A 25,201-nucleotide genomic window follows, 5' to 3' on the forward strand; every position below is an offset into this window, starting at 1 on the left:
ACGTGGCAACGAATTGCTGTCGGAAGTATTTGTTGTACTGTCTGGTAATGGATTGCTGTTAACCATGGCTGGGAGAGTGTTTATTCTTTTCTTTTTGTGCTTGTAGAATGTACATGTCGTGTGTGTTGCTTTTGTCACCTGATCAACAATTAAGAACACATATTTGTTACCTTACTTTTCATTTATGTGTAGCCATATAGAGTGCAGTGTTTTGAACAGCCTTTCACTTTCAAACAGAACATTTAAAGGTCCTGTAGCAACAACACTGTGTAAGGTAGCTTTCAGTGTTTTTGTGGAGAAATGCTGTTCACACAGTTTTTTCTTTCAGTTTTATCTGCATTGCCGTGTTCTGGACCAATTGTTAATGTGCTTTACTGCTTTCAAGAAACTTCGGCTTGTACAGATGGCTTTATTTTATTATTATTTCGTTTTTGCAAAGGTGTTATGCTTTGATTGGACATTTGCTTCTGGTTTTTCACACATACGCAACATTTTTTCAGCGGGTCTTGATAACACTGTTTGAATACTTTGCTTACACTTTTTGCTCCATATATATCTAGCATTCAATCTTTTCATCACGTGAGCTACATAAAGGAACAAGGAAAGTACAGGGCTCACTTCACCGACTTGTACGTAAAAATTGGGCATGTATCGGAATAGAAGATGCACATGTAGATGTGATGCACTGGTTACTTTTGCTATCTGCATCACTGCATCAGCGTTTGTTCTCAGTTACATTAAGGGCTCTCCATTTTGGCTTCATTAGTGAACTGAAATGATGGCAGCATACTTCATGTGTCAACACTATGCTTGGGTTACGAAAGGTCTAAAGATCTGAGAAATGGGTGAGAAGAGGGATTGCTTCTCAAGAGTCTACTGGACAAACAACTTGTATTCTACGGTTGCTTTGTTGCTGTACAGCGTCACTGACTTGCCACCACATACCTTCAAACGGCCCACCGCATCAATGCACTTCGGGAGTCATTGATCGAGCCCGTGTTTTAAGGGCGGTTGCACCTAATTTCTGATTCTCGACTCTCTCGCTTTGTGTACTGGCTGCAGAACGATGTTTTGTGCTTTGCCTCCTCTGCATGTGTTTAATAAACTTGTGCTCTGACAATTTGTGGCCTTTCTTTATTGCTCCTGCGAGCTCACAAACACTTGCGAAAGACACGTAGTGCTCCCCTGTTTCTTTCCTTGCCATACTACTCTTCCTGCGCCCCTTGCAGCCTCCTCCGAGACCCCTCTCCTCGGCGCTTGGGGCTAAGCACGCGCTTTCCTCCACAGAATGCCACCAACCTCCCCGTGAAGACGCTCGCCGAGAAGGTGGCCGATGCTGCTCACCTGCACAAACAGTTTCCCGTCTCGAGCGGCAACCAGCACCGCGTGAAAGAGCTCGAGTGGGTGCCCGTGGAGAAGACGGAGCCGGCCCCCAAGGCCGCTCGGGCTGCGGCTGCCAAGAGTCGTGCTGCCCCGCCAAAGGAGGGAGGCACCTCCTCCCCGCTTGCCCTCATGCCCCCTCCTTCCCCCTCACCCACCACTGATACCTTTTCCCCGCTGCCCACTGTTGCCACTCCGCCTGTGTTTCAGATGGAGGATGTTCCGCTGCCCGTCTCGTCGGCAGTGATTTCCTCGACGGTGATGGAGCCGCCAGACCCTGCGCCGGTAGGGTCCCCTCCGCTGCTCAGTTGTCCCGTGTGACGTTGTGTTGGGCAAGTGGTTGTCTGTCGTTGGTACGGCTTGACTGATGGAGAGGCTGGCACCACTCCCAACAGGCTGGTGGGAGTGCACTTGTCTGGTGGTAGGGCAGGAAAGGGAAGAAGGGCTGGTTGGGCTTGGTTGTTTGCCAAACATGGCCTGGCATTGGGAGAGAAGCAGCTGGCCTGTTGACGTAGTCATCGCCATGCCATTCTGGCTGCTGGGACGTCTGTGTATTGTCTTGCCTGTTTTTACTAGTCTTTGCATGCTAGTTGGGTTAAAAAAGTGATTTTGGAACGGCTGCAGTTTGCTACTGCTTCCAAAGATGATTGCTTATTAGTAAAGTCCTTGTGCTGAATGCAAGTGAACAGACAGAAGCGTACACTAAGTGGGGGCGAGGGCGAAAATTTTGTTGTAAATGTGTGTGTGTTTTTTTTGTCATATAGGTACATAAATAACTAATTAGTTGTCTGGCTCTGACGAGGCAATGAGTGTCACCACTCTGTCTGCAAAGGGACACATATCAGCTGCAAATGTCTGCCAGCAGGCCTACAGACATACAAATAGGATTTAACTTTCCTGTGGTATGAAAAAGTTCAAGTGTTGTTTTGTGCTTGTGACACCATACGCAACAAAATAGTTTCTCTTAATTCTCGTGTATTTAATGACATGTTCAACAGAGTGACATTAGTCTTCAAAGGGCGATGACGGTAAACTATGATGTCACTACTATGGTGTGCGATGCCAGCTGTTTTCAGTTGGAAAGAGGCTGGAGGGCTCTTGTCAAGCTACAAAGAAAAAAAGAAAAGAATAGTTTCTGCTTAAACTTATTTCTGACATTTTGCAACCAGCAATTGCAAAGAACCTGTTGCCAGCAGTTGCTGCTAACTTTACTTTTTCTCGTCTGCCACTCCCAAGTTGTGCTATTCTTTTTTCAAAGGAGCATGTCTCGTGTTTGCTGCTAAGGATCCCTCTTCCGACAGCAGTCAATTATAGCAAAGCCTGCTGGTAGGTGCAGCTCTTTAGGTGCCGGCATGGCAGCAGTTTTGCTTTTGATTGGCGTGCCCTTTTGAGCTGTACTTACCGATGTGTGGCAGTGCGCATGTGTGACTGGATGCAGTGGCGTTGGAACATCATTATCATCGTCAGTTAAGGCTGGTTTCTTTAAGTGGTGTGTGAGGGGGGGGGGGGGGGGAGATGGCACCTGCAACATTGTGGTGTAGTGAGTGGCACCCAGAATAAATGTAGACTGTGTCAGAGTCCAACGATTAAACTGAAAGCATTGTATGAATTTTATTGATTTTCGTGTGGCGACTTCTTGTAGCTGCATGTTCTGCGTAATAATGCAACTGTAGTTCACAATGTAGCATTAATGTGTTTCCCCAAGGCCTAAGCCAGTGTTCCTCAAAATTTAGCAATGGCACACATAAGGTCCCCCCAGGAGATATCTTCAAGGGCTTTGTTGGGGACCATTGCAGAGATGTGATATCAAGGGCTATTGTCCATTGAAAAAGTGAACAAAGGATCTGAAATGTCACTTTCGACCAGCATTGTAAATAGTGGTTTTATTATAGTGTTACTGTCCTAACGTTGCTGATTGTTGCGACCATGCATATGCGGAGCAGAGTTTATTGTCCTCTCGATTGCTGCTACCATCCAGCAAGTTTGCTGGGATGGCATGGCAGTGTGATAAATACTGTTCACAATTCACAAATATCACTACATTTCCATTCACGAATGCCTGCACCCCTATGTTGGGAAATCTTGCACTTGTTCATGTCAAAATAGATTAAACAAAAGTTACACAATAATAGTTCACTGCATACTAGGGCTGATAATTTCCTGCCTAATCTCTGATATGTTTCGGAAGTTGTAACTTGTGCATGCACAAGCGTAGAGATTTCAGCCTTATCGATTAGACATGTTCAAGGATGGCCAAGCATAATAGAGTACTGGACGAAGGAAAGAGTGGCACACAAATGCTTCTGGACTTCTGTCTCTTCGCTCACTTTGTGACTTCTATTGCGCTTGGATATTCTCGAATATGCTGTGCTTGCTGTGTTTGTGACTCGTCAGGTCCGCTGCATTTTTTGTGTTTAAAATGTAATAGTTGCAAAACCTGTGACATAAAACTTTTATGTTTCACCAAGACAAGAAAAACAAGTGCTGGTAGTCTTGCATATACAAGATTTTCTGGAATTTAAATGCTTATGAGAAACTTATTCAATATATTCTGTACATTTAGGCTTTAATAACATAAATTGCAAGCATACCTACATTGATGGCAGAAATTGCACCGTTATAAAATGTAAAAAAAAAAAAAGAATTATGGAAGCATGGAAAGTTGTTCTCACAGTTGTCACCACCGCTTGGGATAACTGCTGTGTCCTATGTTCTCAACTGATTCAGATGTGACTGATCTTACTGTCAGTTTTACTTGACAATGCTGCTCCAAATGTTTGTCAGTGGCTGTTCCAAATTAGCTCATCACAATGGCGGGAAAAAAAAAACACACTCGGAAGTGTGCGTAACAGCCTGGACACCCAAAATTCCACCAAGAGAATCCATCATTCCGAATACTGAATGTGGCTAGACCCAATGTTCCACAAACGGGGTTGCCTTGAAGCTAAGCAAACTCGATGGGGTAACTCGGTAGCTACAGCGTTCTGCTGCTGAGCAACAGGTTGTTGTGGGTTTGATAAGTGGCTATAGTGGTCACATTCCAATGGGGCCGGAATGCAGACGCCTGTGTATGAGAGATTACGAAGTGGCGAACGCCAACATAGAGTGCAATAAACTGGTTTATTCTTTCACTGAAATTGTAGCAAGCACAATGGGCGTGTTTTGCTGGGAGAGGCCTTCGTCCTGCAGTGGATATAAAAAATAGGCTGTTGATGATGATATGCAGCAGGACGGTGCTGAAGGAAAGCGGTAGCTGCAGGTATGGATCGTAAAGTGTACAGCAGATCTGGCTGGTCTCTTGCATAGGCAGGCTTATGTCTTCTTCGCTGCCTGGCAAGGCATCCAAAGCCAATCCAACAGCGCTCTTATCGGCTGCTCATGTCGAGACCAAAAAAAAAAAAAAAGGTGCAGTGCACAGTTGTGGACGCAGCGCCTCAATGGGCGAAGTGGCGAGGCGGCAGAAACTCTGGCATAGCCACGTGGCGGTGGTGGCAACGAGAATCACCACATGTACTTTGATTTAAGTGCTCATTACTGAGAGCCTCAGGTGATCGAAATTAATCTGGAGCCCCCCTTGCTATGGCATCACCTACAACCTCCGTGTTGCATTAGGGCATTAAGCCACGTAATTAGATTTGAAGTTCAGCATAATGGGAAAACTGACATCTTTAGGCATCGGGGTGCCCTAGGACCCATATTCTGCAAGTTTAAGCGAGATTGAGATTCTATCTTATACAGATGACATTAGGTTACAGTAAGGACATCCTCCTCACCCCCATAAAATGATTAAATTTCAGCGGCCGCTAGAAGTCTGAGAACCATTCGCTTAACCAATGCACATCACTGCACATTACTATTTGCTACACCAGGTGCTTGCACTGTCATGTTACACTGTTTGCTTGGCATTAGTGTCTGGGGATGATGATGATGATGATGATGATGATGATGATGGTGGCATGTGATGTTCTTGGTGCAATGGCCAGATGCCGAGCTCAAAAGTCCCAAGCCTAGCCATTGTGTTAAGTTCAAATATGCCTGGGGGAACTTGCCTACACTTCTTATAGGGGTGAGTTGTGGTTTCCCTCAATCTGCCTGTTCTGACGCCACTGGATGCACAGCAGTGGAGAGAGTGAGGTTGTATGAGAGAGAGAGAGAAAGCAAAGTGTGCGTGTGCCCCCCCTCCATCTCCGCCTCAGGATAGCCTTGACATTGCAACCATAATGAGCCGTCGTATTGAAGCGATGAAAGCCCTCAAGGAGAACCCGATGGATCTGGAAGCTATGAAAGTTTACCACGACTGCCACAAGGAGGTAGGTGTCACAGGCCTGGAGTGTAACTCATCTCGTTTGCAGAGCATTTTCCAACTGCGTGTATGCAGACACCTGTTCGGCTTGGTTATTTTTTGTAGAGGTAACAGCGTTTCCCCTCACATTGCAATAAAGGGTGCACAGCTGTCACGGAACATGGTTAAGCAACAGAGGCTGGGGGGCTTATTGCATTGACTTGCCTGAAGCATTAGAAGCAAAGAGCCTAGCCATGGCTGCTTGGTTTGGGTCACTATATGAATACACAATATCTAAGTATGGTAGCACCTTGTGAACTGAAACTGAATATAACTTCATGCAGCCTACTTATTTTGAGAAGATGGAGCAGCAACTTCGATGTTTGTGGTAGAGATGTATGTGTGTTCCTGCTCTGATCTCTTATGAATATACATTTCTTTAATGAGGTTAAAAGCCTCCTCCCCATTTCCTAGAATAGAAAGGGTATTCAGATACGGGAAAGCATTACACATTCTTGCAAATCTTGTGGGTTCATGGCACCAATTCGAGCTCTTGAACAAGCAAAAAATAAAACATTGCAGTGGCCTGACAGATTCAACCAGTTGGGGGAGAGTTTTAAAAGGTAAAGTGCCACGTGTTGTGGAAGCATTGCGTCTGCATAGCTCATGCTTGGGAAGTGCTTCTGCAAAGCTTCTGCTCCCGAGCTACTTCCATGCATCAGGGCTAAGTTGGCTACACTTCTGTGAACAGTTCCAGGCTTGGATAGCATCAAAACAAGAGCCGGGCCAATACACAGGCTCGATAGACTTCAAGCCCCTCACTCCTGATGAGCTCTCCGGGCCTACTCCAGCTTGGGTTAAAAAGGTACGTACTGACGTGTACGTGGACTGTAGCAACCCATCAGCACTACAGATGGATAATTTCTGGAAATTTGACCAGAAATTCTTGCCAACTGCTGCACTATTAACTGCTGCAGAGTCCATGCATTGCTGCCGACAGGTTTTGCTTGCATAACTTTCCATGAAGACAGAAAGAAAGGAACAAGAATACTGCTGACTGTCTGAATTTTATTGAACAGGAGCAGGACTTGTATAGTGGTGCTAAGAATGGCAAATAAAACAAAAGAAATCACCGACCATTATGATACTCCCTAATGCGAAATTTGAACGAGCTCTATGTGTGTGTTCATTTTACAATGTATTAGGCGGCGCAGGAAGTCTGTATAGTGCAGCACGTTGAAAATGGAGAGAAATGTAGCACAGCTGCCTTGCTAAACTGCAGATCGCAGGAGCCAGCATGTGGGTTACGCGTGGATGAGATTCACAGCAGCTGCCACCGACAGTCCTTCCAGATGACGCGCCCTATTCTGGCACCATCTCGTAGCCATCGTTGCTGTACTATGCTTTTCTTCTCACCTTTTCACCATACTCTCCTCCTCTGCTTTCCGCTTCATGGTTCCGCTGCACCCTCCTCTTCCAGTTTCTTCCTCGTGCCTTTCATCCCCCTCCGCGTTCGCTTCCATCTTTCGCTGTGCTCGTTCGCTTGCTTGCGCTAACGCTCGCCACAGGAAAGGGCACGTAAGAGCGGCACTTCAAATGAACTTGTGGATATAAGTGACACTGCTATATATGCGGGAGAAAGATAACAAATCTTTTGGGGGGGATAGGCCACCTGCCAGCCCATTGCCATAGCTGTGGTTGTGGCATCTTCTTTGAACGGATACGTGTCTTCAGCGAAAGACTGAGATAGATGCCCATTGGCGTCATAGAGGCCGCAGCTTTATGCAAGAGAGGCAGCTCCTACCTCAGCGTGCCGTCAATTGCCCTGTCCGATAAAAAAAAATTATCTTTCTCCACTGTATGTAGCAGTGTCATTTAGATTTGCAAGTTAGTTTTTGTGTTTTGTTTGCCTTTCTTTGCACTGCCATAGACTAATTGCGCAGTGCTGGTAACCCTGTCTCTACGTTGGGTTTCCACCACCATCATGAAGGGTAGGTGCACGGGTGAGTGCAGGACGTACGTAGGAAGTTTGCGGGTTGCCCAGGCTCTGCTACAGGCTGTGCTGACCGTTCCTTGTATTTTGCAATAATTGTAAGACTTAAGTGCAGCTGAAAGGAATATGTTCAGCATGCACATGGCTAGTTACCCTTTTTTTTCACATTCTTGAGCTACAGCGCCACCGTGAGCTGCGCATCGCTTGCCTAAAGCCATGTAGGCAACAGCAATCATGTTTTTTGAGCCAAGGATGATATAATTTAAAAAAGGTCTAAGTTCCCCTATGATATGACTGGCTGTGGTCACTGCGACAAGCTGATTCGATTATGTGACTGAATGCTCCAGTGCTTGTGAGGCCACTTTGGCTGTGTTAGGTGGCGGCGCTGTGTTGCAACACCAGTACATGTCAAATCACTACACTCTTCGTTTCTTGTGTAATTTGCTTTGATGGAATTGGTAACACAAGACTGGACGAAAGTTGCAGCTGCTGCAGTCAACACTTCTTCCCGTCGGCACTTTTGCAATGATGTAATCGACAAAGCCTTCATAGCGAAAGCGTGGGACCATGCCGAAATATATTCTACCTATTCTGCTACACAAAACCAAATTTGTCTTCGCAGCGACACATTATGCAGTGAACACGCCATGTGTATGTCAGAGCACTGCAGCAAACTCGGTAAGACCTGTAGCAGAGCCCGCACGGTCAACAAATTTCCTATGAAAGTCCTGCGCTTGCCTGCATGTCTGCCCTTTACAATGGTGGCAGGAAACCAATGTGTGCGCAGTGTCATCTACATTATGCAAGAGATCTATATACAAGTCCTGGTTCTGTTTATTAAAATTCAGGTATCAGTCAGCGGTATTCTCGTCCCTTTCTTGTCTGTTGTCTTCAGGCAAATTTATGCTGGCTGAGCCTGCCGTTATGCTCTAACTAGCCCAAAAAAACACTGTTTCATGTTTTGCTATTTCTGTGAATGATGTTCTGGAAGCAACCGCTACAGCAGCAAAAGTTGGTGTGGTACTGATAGTTGTATATTTCGGAGTACTGATTATACACAGCTCTTCCAGACGAACTCCAGGCTGATTTCAATTCTTAATTTCTCCCAGCAGTAGCATTTTGCAGTGGGTTCAGTTTCACGCCGAATTTGTGAGCATTACTTGCCTCCCTTTGGTTCATAATAAAGCTGAAGTGCCAACCATTTGCAATGTCGCCAAAAAGCAAAAGGTTGATTTTGGCACAACGAGAATGGTGGTGCCATGTGCCACCACTGTGGTGAAAGAAGTGTTTCACCATGGTGGTAACAAATGGTGCTGCTGTTCTGTTGTAATAAAATCAACCATTTTTAATGGCATTGCCACAGACGACGTGTGCTTTGGTTTTGTTATGAACCAAGTAGGCAAGTAACGTTTGAAAGCATGGTATTAAAGGGTCCCTGAAACGGTTTGAACAAATTTTGTAGATGCATCGGGTGCGGCTTTGGTAAAGCATTTGTGCCACAATTTAAGTGGGGCATCTTGTATATAGAGAGCTATGGATGGTTACGAGTTACCCTCCTCCCTAGCCCGTTTTCTCCTCTCAACTTGCTCGCTGAGTGATCGGGGCTAGGCTCCTCCTTCACTGGCTCTGTGTCGTGATGTAACGTCGTGTTGTCTACTTCCGCTTGTCCTGGAGCCAGCGCACGAAGCCTCTCCGCTAGCCGCCTGGCTGTCGATCCCCCGCAAGAGCTATCCAAGCAGTGTGTGTTGTGATGTTCTGTTGTGATTAGTAGCGATGCGCATTTGTGAAACCTTATAATAAATTACACTTTTGAAGTGGAGTGCTTAAGTCACTTAATGATCAGATGGACCTACCCTAACCACTCAGTACATTTGTACAAAATCATCAAAATCGTTTCAGGACCCCTTTAATTCCTTACCACATCGACTATCATATATCGTACGCACACGACGACTGCTTAATATTATCAATTCAAAAGAGATTGTGTGTTTACGTGGAATCTGTTCCATCTCTAGCAATGAAACTCATACCTGCTTGATCTCTAAATAATTTTTTAGTTAATTTTCTCTTGAAGTATGTATGCTCGTAGCTCATCATACAATGCATAAAAAGTTGATAAGCAAACAGGTTACTATTGCGATACCGACTATTATATAGACACAGTGATGTTCCATGTAAAGTCCAAGTGCGATAACGTGCTGTAGGTGTGATCGAAAGCTTGCGAGGGCAAGCCAAGAAGGATGGTGGCTTGATACTGTGGTGTCTTCTCACGCTTGCAAGTGAGGAAGACTGGAAGGGTGCGTGCCATTTTCTCACGTGTGCAAGGGGGCCAGCGGGAAGATGTACATACAATAGGAGGAGGGGTGGCTGAAAGGGGGCATGTTAGTCTGCGTCTCCTCTTCTACAGACCGACCAGCGGCCCACGAGTTATTAACAAGTCAACAAATACTACAGGACCAACGTCTCTGAAGAACAGAATACGCTCCCCCACACAAAGCTCTCAATAAACTCCATGCAAGGGACTGGCGCCGCCTGCAAACTAACACATACCCACACTTGTCTTGTCTACACGCAATCTCCCCAGACAGTTATACGTCCCGGACATGTCCCTGGTGTAATAACCACACGGCAACACTCACGCACATAAGACACGAATGCACCGACCATTCGGGCGATGCAATTTTGCCACGAGTCAAAGCACACACACTCACTACATAGTCTTGGGAGGCAAGACTCTCCGAACTGGACCTGGGAAGCCAACTGGCGACCCTCGACCAGGCCCGGCGAACGGCGATCGCCAGTGGAGCCCTGTCAGAGGGAACCACCCAGGAATGAATTGCGCAACGGTTTCTGCAATAATAAAGTTCCTCCTCCTCCTCCTCTTATACTCCAGCTGCGGTGGCCGAGTGTGGCTGTGCGTGTCTTATATTGGAGCCAGTCTGCTTTGGGTTCAAAGGCCAGTAGACCTGAGATAGCTGATGATTTCGTGTGCGCTGTGCGCTTGCATGCCTAGTTTGTGTTGAAGCAGGAAGGCGACACAAAAGGGAATTCGCTTGCTGCTACCACTCTTCATCTCGCCAGCGTTCTGACAGTGAGTGTCCGCGGTTATTGAGTGAGATGTGCTTCTGTTTGCCTGTATGTGCTTGATGACATGCTTGTTCATTTAGTTAGTAAGCGAATGTTTATAGCAGTTTATGCACCTGATAATATGACTAACCTTGCTTCGTATAGCTGTCTAATGGTTTGCTATCGCAATCAATGCTTAGCCTTTCGAGTGAAACTGCGACTTTTTCAATATTCGTCCACTTGAAAGTAGCGCAGACGAAGAATAGCTTGGGGTTTGCTTTCTCTTTTTTAATCTACTCTTACATTTAAAATGAGAAAGAGGTTCTGGCAGCTCAGTTAGGCAAGAATTAACTGCTTTATCATATATGATACAGCTCGCAGTCGTGGCTTGTTTTGTGAATGAGAGCAGATATTTGTTGTGAATAAATACATTTCATGACATTGCGTAACATTTTTATTGGTTATACCGTTGACTAGCACCATTGTTGTGATGGATATATCAGAAAATGAAGATTCCTGCTGTATTTATGTTAGACACGGTGTGGGGCCAGCCATGTTCCAAGAGCTAAACACGAGCAGCATCAAACACCTCTTGGAGGAACAGAAAGAAGGTATTCTTTCTGCTTGCGTCAAGCTTCTAAAGCCTACACAAAACAAAAATCCCTGTAAAAATAAGCGCACTAATGGATGTGGCTTAAATGTTAATGCTATAATATCAACCAACCATGCCATAAAAATTGGAAAGAACTTTCCATAAATCGAGCTGCAAGAAATACGCTCCATTCATTACACCAATGTTTCAAGTTTTTCAATGGTTGCAATATTTCTTTACAGCTTTTCTCCAATTCAGACGTCTTTTTGTATCGCTAAATACCGTAACAGGGGGATAGTGTGGCAATTTGCACTCACAAAATTTGGAAAGTTTTTTTGGACATTTCTGATGTGAACAGAGTGTCTAATTTCTTCTTTTTCTCCTCCTCCTCCTTCTCCCACTTCTTCATCTTCCTCCTCCTCCTCCTATCTTATGTCCACTGCAGGACAAAGGCCTCTCCCTGCGATCTCCAATTACCTCTGTCTTGCGCCAACCGATCCCAACTTTCGCCTGCGAATTTCTTAATTTTATCACCCCACCTAGTCTTCTGCCGTCCTCGACTGCGCTTCCCTTCTCTTGGTACTCATTCTGTAACCCTAATGGTCCACCGGTTATCTGACGCATTACATAACCTGCCCAGCTCCATTTCTTTCTCTTGATGTCAATTAGAATATTGGCTATCCCTGTTTGCTCTCTGATCCACACCGCTCTCTTCCCGTCTCTTAACGTTATGCCCAACATTCTTCATTCCATCGCTCTTTGCACGGTCCTTTACTTGTTTTTGAGCTTCTTTGTCAGTTTCCAAGTTTCTTCCCCCATATGTCAGTACCGGTAGAATGCATTGATTGTACACCTTTATCTTTAATGATGATGGTAAGCTTCCAGTCAGGACCTGACAATGTCTGCCGAATGTGCTCCAACCCATTTTTGTTCTTTAGATTTCCTTCTCATGATCAAGGTCCCCTGTGAGTGATTGACCTAGCTAAACGTACTCCTTCACAGACTGTAGAGGCTGACTGGCGATCCTGAACTTTTGTTCCCTTGCCCGGCTATTGATCATTATCTTTGTCTTCTGCCTATTGATTTTCAACCCCACTCATATTCTCTCTGTTCAGGTCCCCAATCATTTCTTGTAACTCATCCTCAGTGTCGCCGAACAGAACAATGTCACCTGCAAATCTAAGGTTGCTGAGATATTCGCCATTGATCCTGACTCCTAAGCTTTCCCAGTTTAATAGCTTGAATACGTCTTCCAAGCATGCGTTGAATAGCATTGGAGAGATTTGTCTGACTTGTCTGACCCCTTTGTAGGTATCTTCCTACTTGTGGAGAATTAAGGTAGCTGTGGAATCTGTAGATATATTCCAAGATATTTACGTAAGTGTCCTGCACTCCTTGCTTACGTAATGCCTCTATGGCTGCTGGTATCTCGACTGAATCAAATGCCTTTTCGTAATCTATGAAAGCCATATAGAGAGGCTGATTCTATACTGTGGATTTCTCGATTACCTGATTGATGACGTGGATGTGATCCATTGTAGAGTATCCCTTCCTGAAACCTGCCTGTTCCCTTAGTTGACTGAAGTCCAGTGTTGCTCTTATTCTATTGGAGATTATCTCGGTGAATATTTTATATAATATTGGAAGTAAGCTAATGGGCCTATAACTTTTCAATTCTTTAACGTCTCCCTTTTTGTGGATTAGTATAATATTGGCATTCTTCCAATTCTCTAGGACCCTTGAAGTCGATAGGCAGTTCGTATAAAGGGCCGATATTTTTTCAAGCATTATGTCTCCACCATCTTTGATTAAATCAACTGGTAGTCCATCTTCTGCTGCTGCTTTTCCCTGTTTCATGTCTTGCAAGGCCCTTCTAACTTCATCGCTAGCTATAGAAGAAGCCTCTCTAACCTGTTCATTATTACTTTGAATGGAGGTATCTTTGGGTACTGTACACGTCAGTATAGAATTCTTCTGCTGCTTTTACTACCTCTTCGAGATTGCTGATGATATTATCCTGCTTATCTTTCAGTGCATACATCTTGGTTTGTCCGATGCCTAATTCCCTTCTCATTGTTTTCAGGCTGCGTCCATTTTTTACTGCTTTGTCAGTCTTTCTCACGTTATAATTTCCAATGTCTCTATTTTCTCCTTGTTGACTATCTTTGACAGTTATGCTCATCTCTTCAGTTCGACACATTCATTCTTTGTCATTTCTTTATTAAGTCCTTTGTTACTTGGGAGAGCTTACCTACTGGTTGCATTGGTGCCTTACCTCCCACCACGTGCTGCTTCTGAAGCCAGCCTAGTTATGGTTTCATTCATTGCCTCTATGTCATCTTCATGCCTCTATTCTAAGGCTGCAAATTTGTTTGAAACGCCAACCTGAATTGGTCTGCTTTTACCCTTACTGTGTCTATGGCCTGTTTCTACTTGGCCAATTTTACCCTTTTTCTCTTCAAATTGAGGTGAATCCTCGCCCTTACCAACCTATGATCACTGCCCTTCTTCCACCTTGCGGGTTTCCGCAGAACTATTACGTCAAACTCTTGCCTTTGCTTCGAGTTGTTGACAAATTCGACATCGCCCTGCCATCTGCTAGCCGCCTTGTTAGCTCAGATGGTAGAGCAGCTGCCCCAGAAAGGCGGTGGTCCCGGGTTTGAGCCCCAGACCAGGAAAAATTTTTCTTCAACTGCGAGGCTTTTCTTTCGAGGAACCTGTATGGGATTCCTTTGTAGCATTTGCTACGAACGGGTGGATGTCTGATTTTCTCTTTATTTGATCACTTTACCCTACCTGTCACTTCTACATCCTGCACTGTGCTGGAATTGGCAGAAAGTATGAAATCAGTTTTTTTGTTTTACCATTAGGGCTTTTCCAGGTCCACTTTTTGTTCCGACGCTTCCTGAAGAAGGTGTTCATTATTAGCAGCTTAGTCCTTTTCGCAAAAACTGCCAACCTCTCTCCTCGAGTGTTCCTAGAGTCCACGTCGTAGTTGCCAATCGCTAGTTCACCAGCCTGCTTTTTCCCCACTTTTGCATTGAAGTCACCCATGACTACAGCATACCGAGTTTGCACTTTTCGTATCACTAATTCAACATCTTCGTAAAACTGTTCTATTTCTATCCATGCACTAAGGGGTTAAGCTGAACCAACTGCGAAATGCTACGTCTGCGTGAAGTTTGAGGAGAGATCAGCCAGCTGTTTAACTGGAACAATCATGTCTGTACACCTGGCTCTCCTAGTTATGCGATACTCTGTACAAGACAAGCAAGTTGCTTTGATAAGCTAAGCACATAGGTGCCACATTCGTATCATTGGTAGCAGCAACACTACTGCTAGCACAGTAGCCACTGCTTGCCTTGTTAATGTTAATGTTGCTTTGTAATGTTAGTACGCATATTTTCAGGCACCTTGTAATACACCCCTATCTTGGCATGTGCTATAATGGATCTGGTGAAGAATACAGCAAGCTGTTAGCCCCTTGAAAATGCTGCATTAAGTCATGATTTTGTCTCCTCTGTTCCTGTCTTTGGCACTGCTCAGACACTAGCCTCCTTTAGTTTTTTTCTTATAAAGCAATATGGTCTTAATATGATCACTGTCGCTGCCCGTGCCCAGGACCAGTTCATGAAAGCTGCACCAGTGACTGAGGGCATAGGCATGCACTTGTTGCGCAAGATGGGGTGGACACCTGGGGAAGGCCTCGGCAAGAACAAGGAGGGTGCTTTAGAGCCTCTGCTACCCAGCATCAAGACTGACAAGAGAGGTACGAAAGCCGCATTCGTTCATGTATAAAGCCTGAGCTTCTTGCCTTCATATGTTGCCACAGGGCACACTGCAGGAGAAAAACTGCTCCAGAGCTTTCCGATAGGCCCTTTTTATAAAAATGTGCAAGTGCGCTTGCTTTTGTGAACCACCAGTACCGGCAGGGGTCATTATTCAAAAGAAGGCAGAGCGCCAACTCTTTGCTGTTGCACATGATCTCATTTCGAAAGTATTTCCAGCCACTCCCAGCTGCGATAGCTTGAGTACATGCCACCATGTCTAGCTTAATTACAGCCACTCAATTGACCAATCAGTCAATTTATCATTATTATGGTTAAAAATAAGTACTACCTACAGTAGTGGACAAAAAAATGTCCTATTTTGCACCTTCGATCTTCTGAATTAAACTGCTCGGAAAGCTTGCTCTGCATCACCTCGGATGGCAAGCTTCGGATGATAGCCCCTCAAACACTCACTGCCATGTTATTCATACCATTTAGCTTACCCCTCGTCTACAAAACTTGCATGGTGCAAGAATCATGAGGGACCGTGCACATCAACCAGTATTTCACAAAATGCATGTGTGCAAAGGAGAGAAAATTGAATGGTAACTTCCCAAAGTTATCTCGTTCACGATATTGAATCGCTACAAAACCATGTGCTCTGCTTCATTTATTCGGATTATTCACCATATGCTAGCATTCCTGCACCAGAAGATTGTGCTCAGCTTGACGACTTATCACATCGCTGCTGAATCACTTGCCTTTTGCTGGTTAGCGGATTTAATCCTTGCCCTTACGTTAACCAGATCTTTGAACCACCTACAGCCTTCTTTCCCCGTACAGATAATTCTTTTAATATAAAACATATACCTTTTTATTCATGACTTTATGCCAATTTTTTCATCCCCCAAACACTAATTGAATGGAACAACCTGTCATCGCACGTTGCTACACGAAAAGATTTCTCATCTTTCCAACCACTCCTACACCTTCACTGCTTGTTTACATACTGGTTTATTATTTACTTGTTTACTGTTATATTCGAACGATCGCCTGAATTGCTAGTAAGGCCACATTTTCTACCTCTTTTCCTGTACTTTTGTGAGTTTATTTTTGTGCTATAATGACATACTTATTGTCTCTCATGAGCACGTATTTCTATTTGTAATTTAAATTTTATTCTTCGCTTGCTTTTAATATGTTGCAATTCTGCCCATTTGCACCTTTTTTTTTTTTTACTCACTTGTCAATCTGTTTCATTTGTGCATTCGGTTTTATCATCTAATTTTGCGTATTCTTGTAGCTTCCTTATAAGGTAGTTCACCTCACTTCCTTTTCTTCCTGTATCCCCCCCCCCCCCCTTTGTAATAACCTTTTGAGGGTCTTTAGGGGTATTGTGAAATAAATGACTAAACAAACGGGTGTCTAGGTATGTGCACGTTGCTGTGTTATTCAAAAGACAATGCATTGTGTCAGCACGCTATCCAGAGATCTGAAGAGAGGCCACCGGTCCTTGTCATATGCTCAGCTTTTACTAAGCAAGCTTTTACTTGTTTTCTCTTTTTGCATTTATGCTACTGCAGCAAAACATCATTGCTGCTGTGCGATACTTTTATTTTTGTCTTTTTCTGGTCCCTGCAGTTCTTCTTTTGAAAATAACTAGCCTTATTAGTATAATGGCATTGTAGTTTTCATATTCAAGTGTACTGAAAAGTTTTTCCTTTAATGCACTGAGGGAGGCTCTGACCTTCGCCCTGCTCTTTCATTTCCTACAGGTCTGGTGTCGGAGCTAGAGACAAAACGCCCTCTTGTGCCTGAGCACCAGGATTTGGGAGGTAGGAAAAAATCTGATGAGCAGTGCTTTGGCAGAGTCACACGAAGGCCAGCTGTCGCTGCCGTCAGAGCTGCGTAGAGTTTCACGCAAAACTCACCAGTGAAAACTGGCGCTACGATAATTGAACTACTGCAGAAAGGATGGGACGTGTGAAAGCTTTGGACTGGCATTTGTTACCTTCCACGTGCTGCACTACGTATACGCGTTAACTTCTCCAGCTTGGCCGCCTTTGGTATTTTTTCTGCTCATTTCACTTCCTTTTTTTTTCTCCACACTTGGTCATTTCACGTTACTTTCACACAGCGTTTTGCAGAATTTTATGTGTTTTGCGTTAATTATACGTCCTTTCTTGCAATGATCCCCTCACCGCATAAGCAGACCTGGAGCAGATAAGCAGCATCTTGAAGCAACAAACTTTCAATATTACAACTTCTTAGTGCTTTAGAACATTTAGGTTTTTTTTCTGTAGATAAGCTTTGCTGCTTATAACATAAAACCATTTGGTAATGCACTCAGACAGCCTTGCAGCAAGCAAAAAAAAAAAAAAAAAAAAAGTCTACGCAGTTGTTGCAAATCACGCTAAGCTATTAGCCAAACTGAGTGAGTGCTTGCACTTCTTATTACTTCCATGCTGGTTGAAGTGTCATTACGGAAGCCGTCATAAACACTAATGCCATATATTCCGCTGGTATGTTTGAGTGAAACTATAAGCATTTAAAGGGACACTAAATATAGATATTTTTAGTGTTATCAGTGAACTGCCTTTCTACAATGGCTGAAAAAGCCATCCTTACCCTAAGAAGAGGCTTAGTTAGCCAAAAAAAAGAAGAAAGACCTAAGGAACAGAAGACTGGTGTTGCCATCTTCATGTTCTTGCATCAGCGCGTCATGACATCATGGATTTTGATGATGTCTACCTAGGCCTAGTAAAGTTCTTATTGGTACGGATGGGCTACATTGTATTATAAAGGAGACAGACAAACTCAGTAAGTTTCAGTATTCTTTACTGAGTGAAAACAGCCCAAATGCAAGAAAGCACTTCGAAATTTTTGACATCACAGCCGTACCGGTGCTTGGGTTTCCGTGTGAAATTCAGGAAGTGAACTTCAACCCTCATTTTTTTCCTGTAGTAATCAACCTATTGCTGCAAAACTAACAAAAATAGCCTCGAAAGAATACTTTGCCAGTTCAAGTTAATTGGATTTTCTATTAAGTGTCCCTTTAAAAAAAAGAGGAAAAAGCAAGTAACGGCACTTGTGGTCTGTACCCTATCTGTTGGCATTGACCTGCAGGCAAGCACCCTGTGTCAGCCCTGACTGAGCTCTGCATCAAGTCGCGATGGGGCCCGCCTGAGTTCACTCTGGTTGGTGAAAGTGGACCCGACCACAAGAAAACCTTCTTATTCAAGGCAAGCTCAGTGCGAGAGTGCGACTTGTAGGGTTACCTCTTGTCACATTGGCTTGACCGCCAGCTGCCGTTGGAAAAATGACTGCAGATTCGATTCGTGGCTGCAGAAGCCGGGCATCCGTGAGAGACAAAACGTAAAACTGCCTTTACTGACGTTAAAGGGATCCAGAAATGCATTCTACCATTAGTAAGAAAAAATTTCTCTGTTAAAGGACTTAAAAGTACGTCCTGTTGGGCGAGTCGGTCACAATTCATCTTGGGTACTAGGTGCGAACACACACAAGACACAAGGAAGGAGACGGGACAGAGCTGGCGGGACAGAGCTGGACAACTGGCGCTCTGTCCCGTCTCCTTCCTTGTGTCTTGTGTTAAAGGACGTTGCTGTATGAATCTACTGCCGCAAAGATGTTTCAAATCCTTCAAGTATAATGGCTTAACCATTAGTACTATTGCTTCGCTGTTCTAGTCGCACTGCACTTGCCCACTAAGGGCACCAGCTGTTGGCAGCTCGCATTTGCAATAGCAGCTGAACGATGCAACCTGTGGTGAAATTGGTCCATTAGTGGCCCCTTAATTTAGAAGTGTCAATGTCAGGTGCTTTCTGCAAGGAAGGAAAGTTCTGGAAAAGTGCAAAATGCTGGCCATCTCCTCTGTGAATTTTGCTTCTCTTGCAACAACAACAAAAAAAAAGCGGACATCCGATCTATCCTATTTCCAGGTGAAAGTGAACGGCGTCGAGTATCAGCCGCAAGAGTACAGTGCCAACAAGAAGCATGCCAAAGCACAAGCAGCCATGCTCTGTCTCCAGAAGAAGGGCATCATTGGTCGAAATTACTTCCAAGGTCCTGCTTGTCAACTGTCCATGATGATGCCACAGCAGGACATAGATCTCATGTATTAGACTCCTGGTCATGGAGTCTTCGATTTCGGGATGCATGGCATGAGGCTGGTGTGGCCATTCTAGTTCGGTGCATAGGGTGCACAACCATCAAATGCTCAAATTGTTGACACCACGATGCCCACGGTGTCAAGCTTGTGATCTGCGCAGACAGATCAATCTATGGTTGCGCATCACTTTATAAATCATAGTGGTGTACGAACCTAGCTGGGGGTCAAATTCTGTCGCATTTCAGAATATGCCATCTTGTCTGTTCTCATTGGCTCACAGAGCTTCTGTGGCTTCTCCGGTGGCTGGAAATGCCAACATGGTAGAATTTGACAATGTCTAGAATGACACCCCTGTACCTTGAGATAACAGTGGCCAAAAACTAAGTCATCACATATGAACAAAAGCATCAACACGCTGTTTTCGTACACCACAGATATTTTTTTTCCCCCCATGTGCCCTTTTTGCTGGCCGACCACCTGTCTGTTGGCAGCATCATAGCACCTGAAACATGCTTTGTTTGTTTTAGCCTTGATGAACTTGCAATCTCTCCCGACAGTGTTGAATGCTGAAAGTGTCTAGTCAACGTGCGTTTTCCGTTATAATCGTAAAAACCCTCTTTGGCTGGCCAAAGAGAGTGCGTCTTGACTTCAGAGCACTTGAAGTTATTGCTACTCATTTACCATCCTTATTTTCATTGTTCTGTGGAAATAAGTGAACATTGTAGAACCTAAGAAACAGCCAGTGTAGAGTACAACTTGGAAGTGACTGTGATAATTCACTCATTCATTGTCGTTTTTGTGTGTCAAGCTGCCTTCACTGTTGTGTGTAAGTAATGATTTGATTGATGTGATCACAATATGACCACTGCAGTGCATTTCACCTGACAAAGTTAGCTGTGATTTCTAATGGGAATTGTTGCTGTCTTGATTGTGAAACACTGATGTACAATCGGCGTCACCCTTGCGTAGAGTGCTAGAACGGTGGCCTCCAGGGCACTCAGGAGCCAGCCAGCAACGTCTAACGCGAGCTGCTGGGCATGTTTGGGCCCGATAACTACCGATAGACGTTGCTGGCTGGCTCCTGAGCGCCCTGGAGGCTGCCGTTCCTGCGATCTGCACAATGGTGACGCCGACTGTACAGTTGGCAACAAAAGCAATGTGGACCTATGTGTGCAGCGTTAGGTACACACGTGAGCAAAAATTCGTGGGGCCACAACATTCATACAGGAACGGATTACCGGTGAAGCTGTTTAGGCTGCATACACGGGCTGCATACATTACGAAATTGTAAATATTTTTCATACAGCACCACACTATGCCGACACAAGCGCCGCCGCGGTCACCGCACCTCTCATGCATCTGCTGCAACCCCTGCAACCGCTGCTGCAGCCACGCTGGCACCTCCAACAGGCATGACGTTGTAACCACAAAAGCGCAGACCACGTGCACAGGTGGCGTTGCCGCACTATTTTCCCCTCTCCCCCAACCTGTCCTCGTTGCTGCAGCGTCGGCGTCACACTGTTTCCCCATCTCCTACAAATGGTCGACACCACGTGCATTCCTGTTCACATGCTGTGTCCTTGATACGGATGCAAGCCACCCAGTGTACCACCTCTGGGAACGCATGCTGGGTTTGCATACGGGGGCTGGGGGTAAACAGCTTCGCTGTAAAAGTATACGCACCATGGTAGTGCATGTGAAACTGCATTAACGCTCTATCTTCTGTTGCGGTGCCTGTTATCAAGACGAGTGCATGCGCATCTCGTCATATCTACCGGCATGTCTTGTTGCTTTTTCGGCACATCTGCGCCGCTGTTTCACTGAGTGACTGCCGTAGAGCTGGCTCGCGCGTCCATCACGCATTGTGTTTCTTCAGTTATTGCGCAGCTACTGCATGCTCTTGCACCTGTTGATGACTTGTGCAGAATGCTTTGCTTCTTACTGCAGCACTGCAGCCTTATATAATTCAGATATCAGAAGCGCTTCCAATATTTGCTGCTGCTTGTTCAAGCACAGTTTTACAATCTGTTTCCTTTGTCATGCAGAAGGATTGCAGCAGTGTATCAACACTTTAGTCTATGAAAGTAGCAGCAGCATTTCGGCAGCAAATATTGTAACTGCTTCCACTAACACGTCGCTGCAGGATGAAGCAAGCATTCTGCCAGAGTCGTCAAAAAGACGCGAGAGAACTCTCTTGGCCGTGCATTAACCAAAGAAATGTAATGCAAGAGGGATGCGCGAGCCAGCTCTTTCGCACCCATTCACTGAAACAGCGGTGCAGATATGATAGAGCAGAGGAAGCGGCACAGGCGGCTGCCCGTAGAATGTTTAGTCGACAAGGAAAGCAACATGACAGGCCCGCAGCTATGATGGAATGTGCATGCGCTCCGGCGTTCGAGCACCACTTTTGACTGCTGGCAGCGTACGAAAAGGTGGTGCATAATGCTACTTGGCAAGTGCTCACGTGGTCCATATAATTTTGCTCACGGGTGTACATACTTTGTTACGCAGTGCCATGCCGGGAAACATTCCACTGAGATAGCATAGGTAGTTCACGTTTATAAGTGCGAGCACAGATATGCTCCTTGCAGGCTTCTTCTGCTTCCAGATGCTGGTCTGGCATTTCGTTTGTAGCTTAAATTTATTTCCTGAGGTCTTGTGGTTATTTTGTGAAGAACTGTGATTATCTGGTGCAGGCAAGACTGTACGCATCATTTCTGTACAGTCATCTTACAAGGAACACGACATATTGTTGTGTGCTTTGATATCGCCAAGCCCTGGGCACAGATCAGAACACTGCACTTGCCACTGCTATAGCTTGGTATTTTGCCAATTTTATCACAAACTAACACCTCCGTTTTAAGCTTTCCTCAGTTCAGAACAACGCTTTGTTGCTTCCAGTTAGGTGCAGTTAGGTTGTTTGTACAATCCCGGATAGGGCAGCCATATTGTACGACATATTTATAAAAAAACAGAGGCCTACTTCTGTTATCTCGAAAGTTGTGTAGCTTTGCATCACTGCCACGTACAACGTTGGTGCCATCAATGCAACACTTCCCTGTTATGCTGAAGTTGACAACTTGGCATTGCAAACTTGCACTTGTCGGGCAGCCAGTGTGCTTCCCTCATCGAAGATGGGCAAGAAGCTGCTTGCCTCTGTGAGTTAAGTGTGAAACCTGGCGCAAACTTTACATTAAAAATACTCTTTTAACTGCTGCCTTGAAATCTGTGTGACTGAGGATGTCATATTTAGAAACCTCGTAATCCTTAGACATTTATACACTCGGGCATGAAATTGAAGGAGGTGAACAGCGAAGAGCGTAGCTGAACTGAAAACAACACACCTTTATGATAAACTAGCAGCAGCCTGGAAAAGCCTGATGACACTTCACGTAAATGAAAAAAGAAGAATCCATGAACACACACATACATAACCTACAGCTAGTAGGTAAAACATGCCTGCATGTGTTGGACATGGCACACACATTGTGTGCTTTTGTGTGTTTGCTTTAATCATTTGTTTTTCACAGTACAGCCCAATAGTATGCTAGATATATGTACAGCTAGTGGGGGCATATGTCTACTAGCTGTAGATGCAAAGTTAACAAATGGCTGGGTCGGCTTAGCAAGCAACTCATCAGTAAGGAAGGTCACATTCACTCGGAACGCTTAACATATGAACATTTTATTCTCTCAAAAAGGCATCAGAGATTGCATGCAAATGCTTTCAGAGGAGACAGCATTGTACAGCTGGGTATCCCCATGTAAAATATGGCAGTACCACGTTCTAACATGCCCGTCTGGTGGGAAATGGTCAGGAAAACGTTAACCACATACCTGTATTACCCATATATCTAAATAGCCATGCCAAAACAAATAAAAAGAGAACTACGTAGCACTACACACTTAACATGCCCCACATTACATCACCGTAAGAATATCAATAGAAAAGTAAAAAAAAAAGCAAACATCACAATAAGTAAAATCTACGGATCAAGTTTCACGTATGGTAAAGAAAGTACAGTCGCCCCCGGATATATCGAACTCGAAGGAGATCACAATGCAGATTGGTACACGGATAATTTGAAATGCAAAACATGTTTATCTAAAGCTTATCTGAGATCTCTGCGCATTTCGAACAGTTTCCCTAGACTGTCAAAAGCAGGAACTTATCGATTTGCTTCTCCAAGGCCGTATTGAGTGGACAAAAGTTTACTGATTTTTTTTCTCGTGACCACTGCAAATCGCTCGCGGTGCGGAATGGTCTACCACTAACCCAAAACCCCGGACGTGAAACCGCAGCGCACTGTGCGTGCGCTGGAGTGCTTGTTGCGTGTTTTTATTCAAGAGAAGGACACACCGTAGAAGCGAACTAGCCTGCATGGATATGCGCTGTGCTGCCATCAGCACACTTGTACTGCGAATTGCACATGAACATGTTTGGCTGTGTGTCTGGGCATTGCAATATTCTGCTTAAATGGCCGACTGACATACACAGGCAGCGAGCCAGGCAGACTGTTGGGATTTTCAAAAGAATTTCACAACTGTTCGATATATCTGGTATCAACTGTGTTGCATTAGCATGAACCACGGGCAATACTGCACGTGATAGCGACATTCTACCCCTTCGCTCAAGACAAGAGGTTTCACGAATTGACAACAATTTGATTTCTTTGGTGTGAAATATGGGGGGCACTCAAATGTGCCCATTCAGTAATGGTCGCACCCTAGGAAAAAAGCCATTACAGCAAGCTAAAACGCGTTTTAATGACATAATGACTAGTACAGGCTGGTCTGCTACTGGCATGGTCACAATGAATTTCGCCTGCCACTAACATCAAAAACTGTAAAAATTGCATGAACCACTGTCAATTGACAGTGCGTTTTTTTTCTCTGAGTATATACGAAGCTTAATTTGACAGCCTGTTTCATCTCTTATATGCTGCATGTACATCAATATTGCATTTCGCACAACATCGTCATGCAACATTGCTATCTTTTCACTCACTAGCCACGCAATAACAACTGCTAAGTAAAGTGACAATTTCTGTGCAATTTTTCAACGAGGGCTATTAGACTAGATAAGACGATTTCTTCACGCTGCACCTGAAAAGATCAGAAAGAAATGATGCTTCAGCGAATGAAGCAGGAAAAAAGGATCTATGTGGGATGCAATGCTTCCGAACACAGATCACAATCAAACGAGTCTGCAAAGCTATTATTTCAGTCAAACTGATGGTAGAGAAACAAACATTCTAGGCTAGCTATTACTTTTGCCACATATTGTGAATAGGCCAGAATAACTTTAAGAAGTACTGAAATGTAATTTCTAAGTCGTAGACTCTCTGTCACACGGTGCACTAGTGAACTTGTTAATAAAGTTGGTCTCGAAATGCTGGACCTGGCGTCATTGACATTATCATACTGTCGTAACACAGCATATTTACTGATGTTGTGTAGCAATAAGGCTGGTTATGACATTGTTGCTCATTTACAAAAAATATACAAGTGCTGCAGACCTTTCTTGCTGCACTCGCGTGTGGCAGCTACACTAATTGCAGGAAATGAGTTGTCATGACATCCTGATGCACCCACCTAGTGGGTACAAAAACTAAAGCTGGTTCATAGAAATGAGTAGTGTTACAGTAAATTATTTATGCCATTCTGATGCCAAGATTTTTTAAAGGGGCTTGAATGTTCACTCAATGCAATATAATAAAATAAAAATGTCAACTGTCCTAACAGCATTTCATGCTGTGATGGCAGATGCGCTTGTGGAACTTGAAAAATAGATGGTGCGCCACACTCTTATTCAAAGCATTGACAGTACGAGGTAAATGAAAAATCAAATAAAATTGGCCAAGCTGTCTTTCTACATTGCGCTGGAATGCAGTGCAGCTAATGTTTTTATTGTGGTTGACTAACCTTTATTAGTTACAAACCGTTCGTGTCGTGTCATACGCACAGATATTGCATTTTTTTGAAAGTT

The 25,201-nt window shown here is 44.4% G+C and overlaps 2 protein-coding genes across 6 annotated transcripts in view; one reads left to right on the top strand and one right to left on the bottom strand.

The window, feature by feature from the left end:
• Window positions 1-25,201, top strand: part of LOC126522864 (uncharacterized) — a 76,261-nt gene that overhangs the window by 35,867 nt on the left and 15,193 nt on the right. For 2 of the 4 annotated variants that reach the window (XM_072288739.1, XM_055066598.2), the window contains 7 exons: window positions 1,288-1,665; window positions 5,577-5,690; window positions 6,414-6,527; window positions 14,935-15,082; window positions 16,859-16,918; window positions 18,210-18,325; window positions 19,043-22,437. In XM_072288739.1, the coding sequence (XP_072144840.1) occupies window positions 1,288-1,665; window positions 5,577-5,690; window positions 6,414-6,527; window positions 14,935-15,082; window positions 16,859-16,918; window positions 18,210-18,325; window positions 19,043-19,225 (1,113 nt within the window). In that variant the 3' untranslated portion in view covers window positions 19,226-22,437. Of the gene's footprint in view, window positions 1-1,287; window positions 1,666-5,576; window positions 5,691-6,413; window positions 6,528-14,934; window positions 15,083-16,858; window positions 16,919-18,209; window positions 18,326-19,042; window positions 22,438-25,201 lie in introns of those variants that run through there. The other 2 variants (XM_072288737.1, XM_072288738.1) reach the window with 1 other exon arrangement.
• LOC126522866 (androgen-induced gene 1 protein-like) overlaps window positions 22,882-25,201 on the bottom strand; it is a 29,764-nt gene continuing 27,444 nt past the window's right edge. For both annotated transcript variants that reach the window (XM_055066599.2, XM_050171708.3), the window contains exon 8: window positions 22,882-24,318. The gene's annotated coding sequence lies outside the window, so the exon portion shown is untranslated. The remainder of the gene's footprint in view (window positions 24,319-25,201) is intronic.

Source organism: Dermacentor andersoni, chromosome 6 (assembly GCF_023375885.2).
Source record: "Dermacentor andersoni chromosome 6, qqDerAnde1_hic_scaffold, whole genome shotgun sequence".
Lineage (NCBI taxonomy): Eukaryota > Metazoa > Arthropoda > Arachnida > Ixodida > Ixodidae > Dermacentor > Dermacentor andersoni.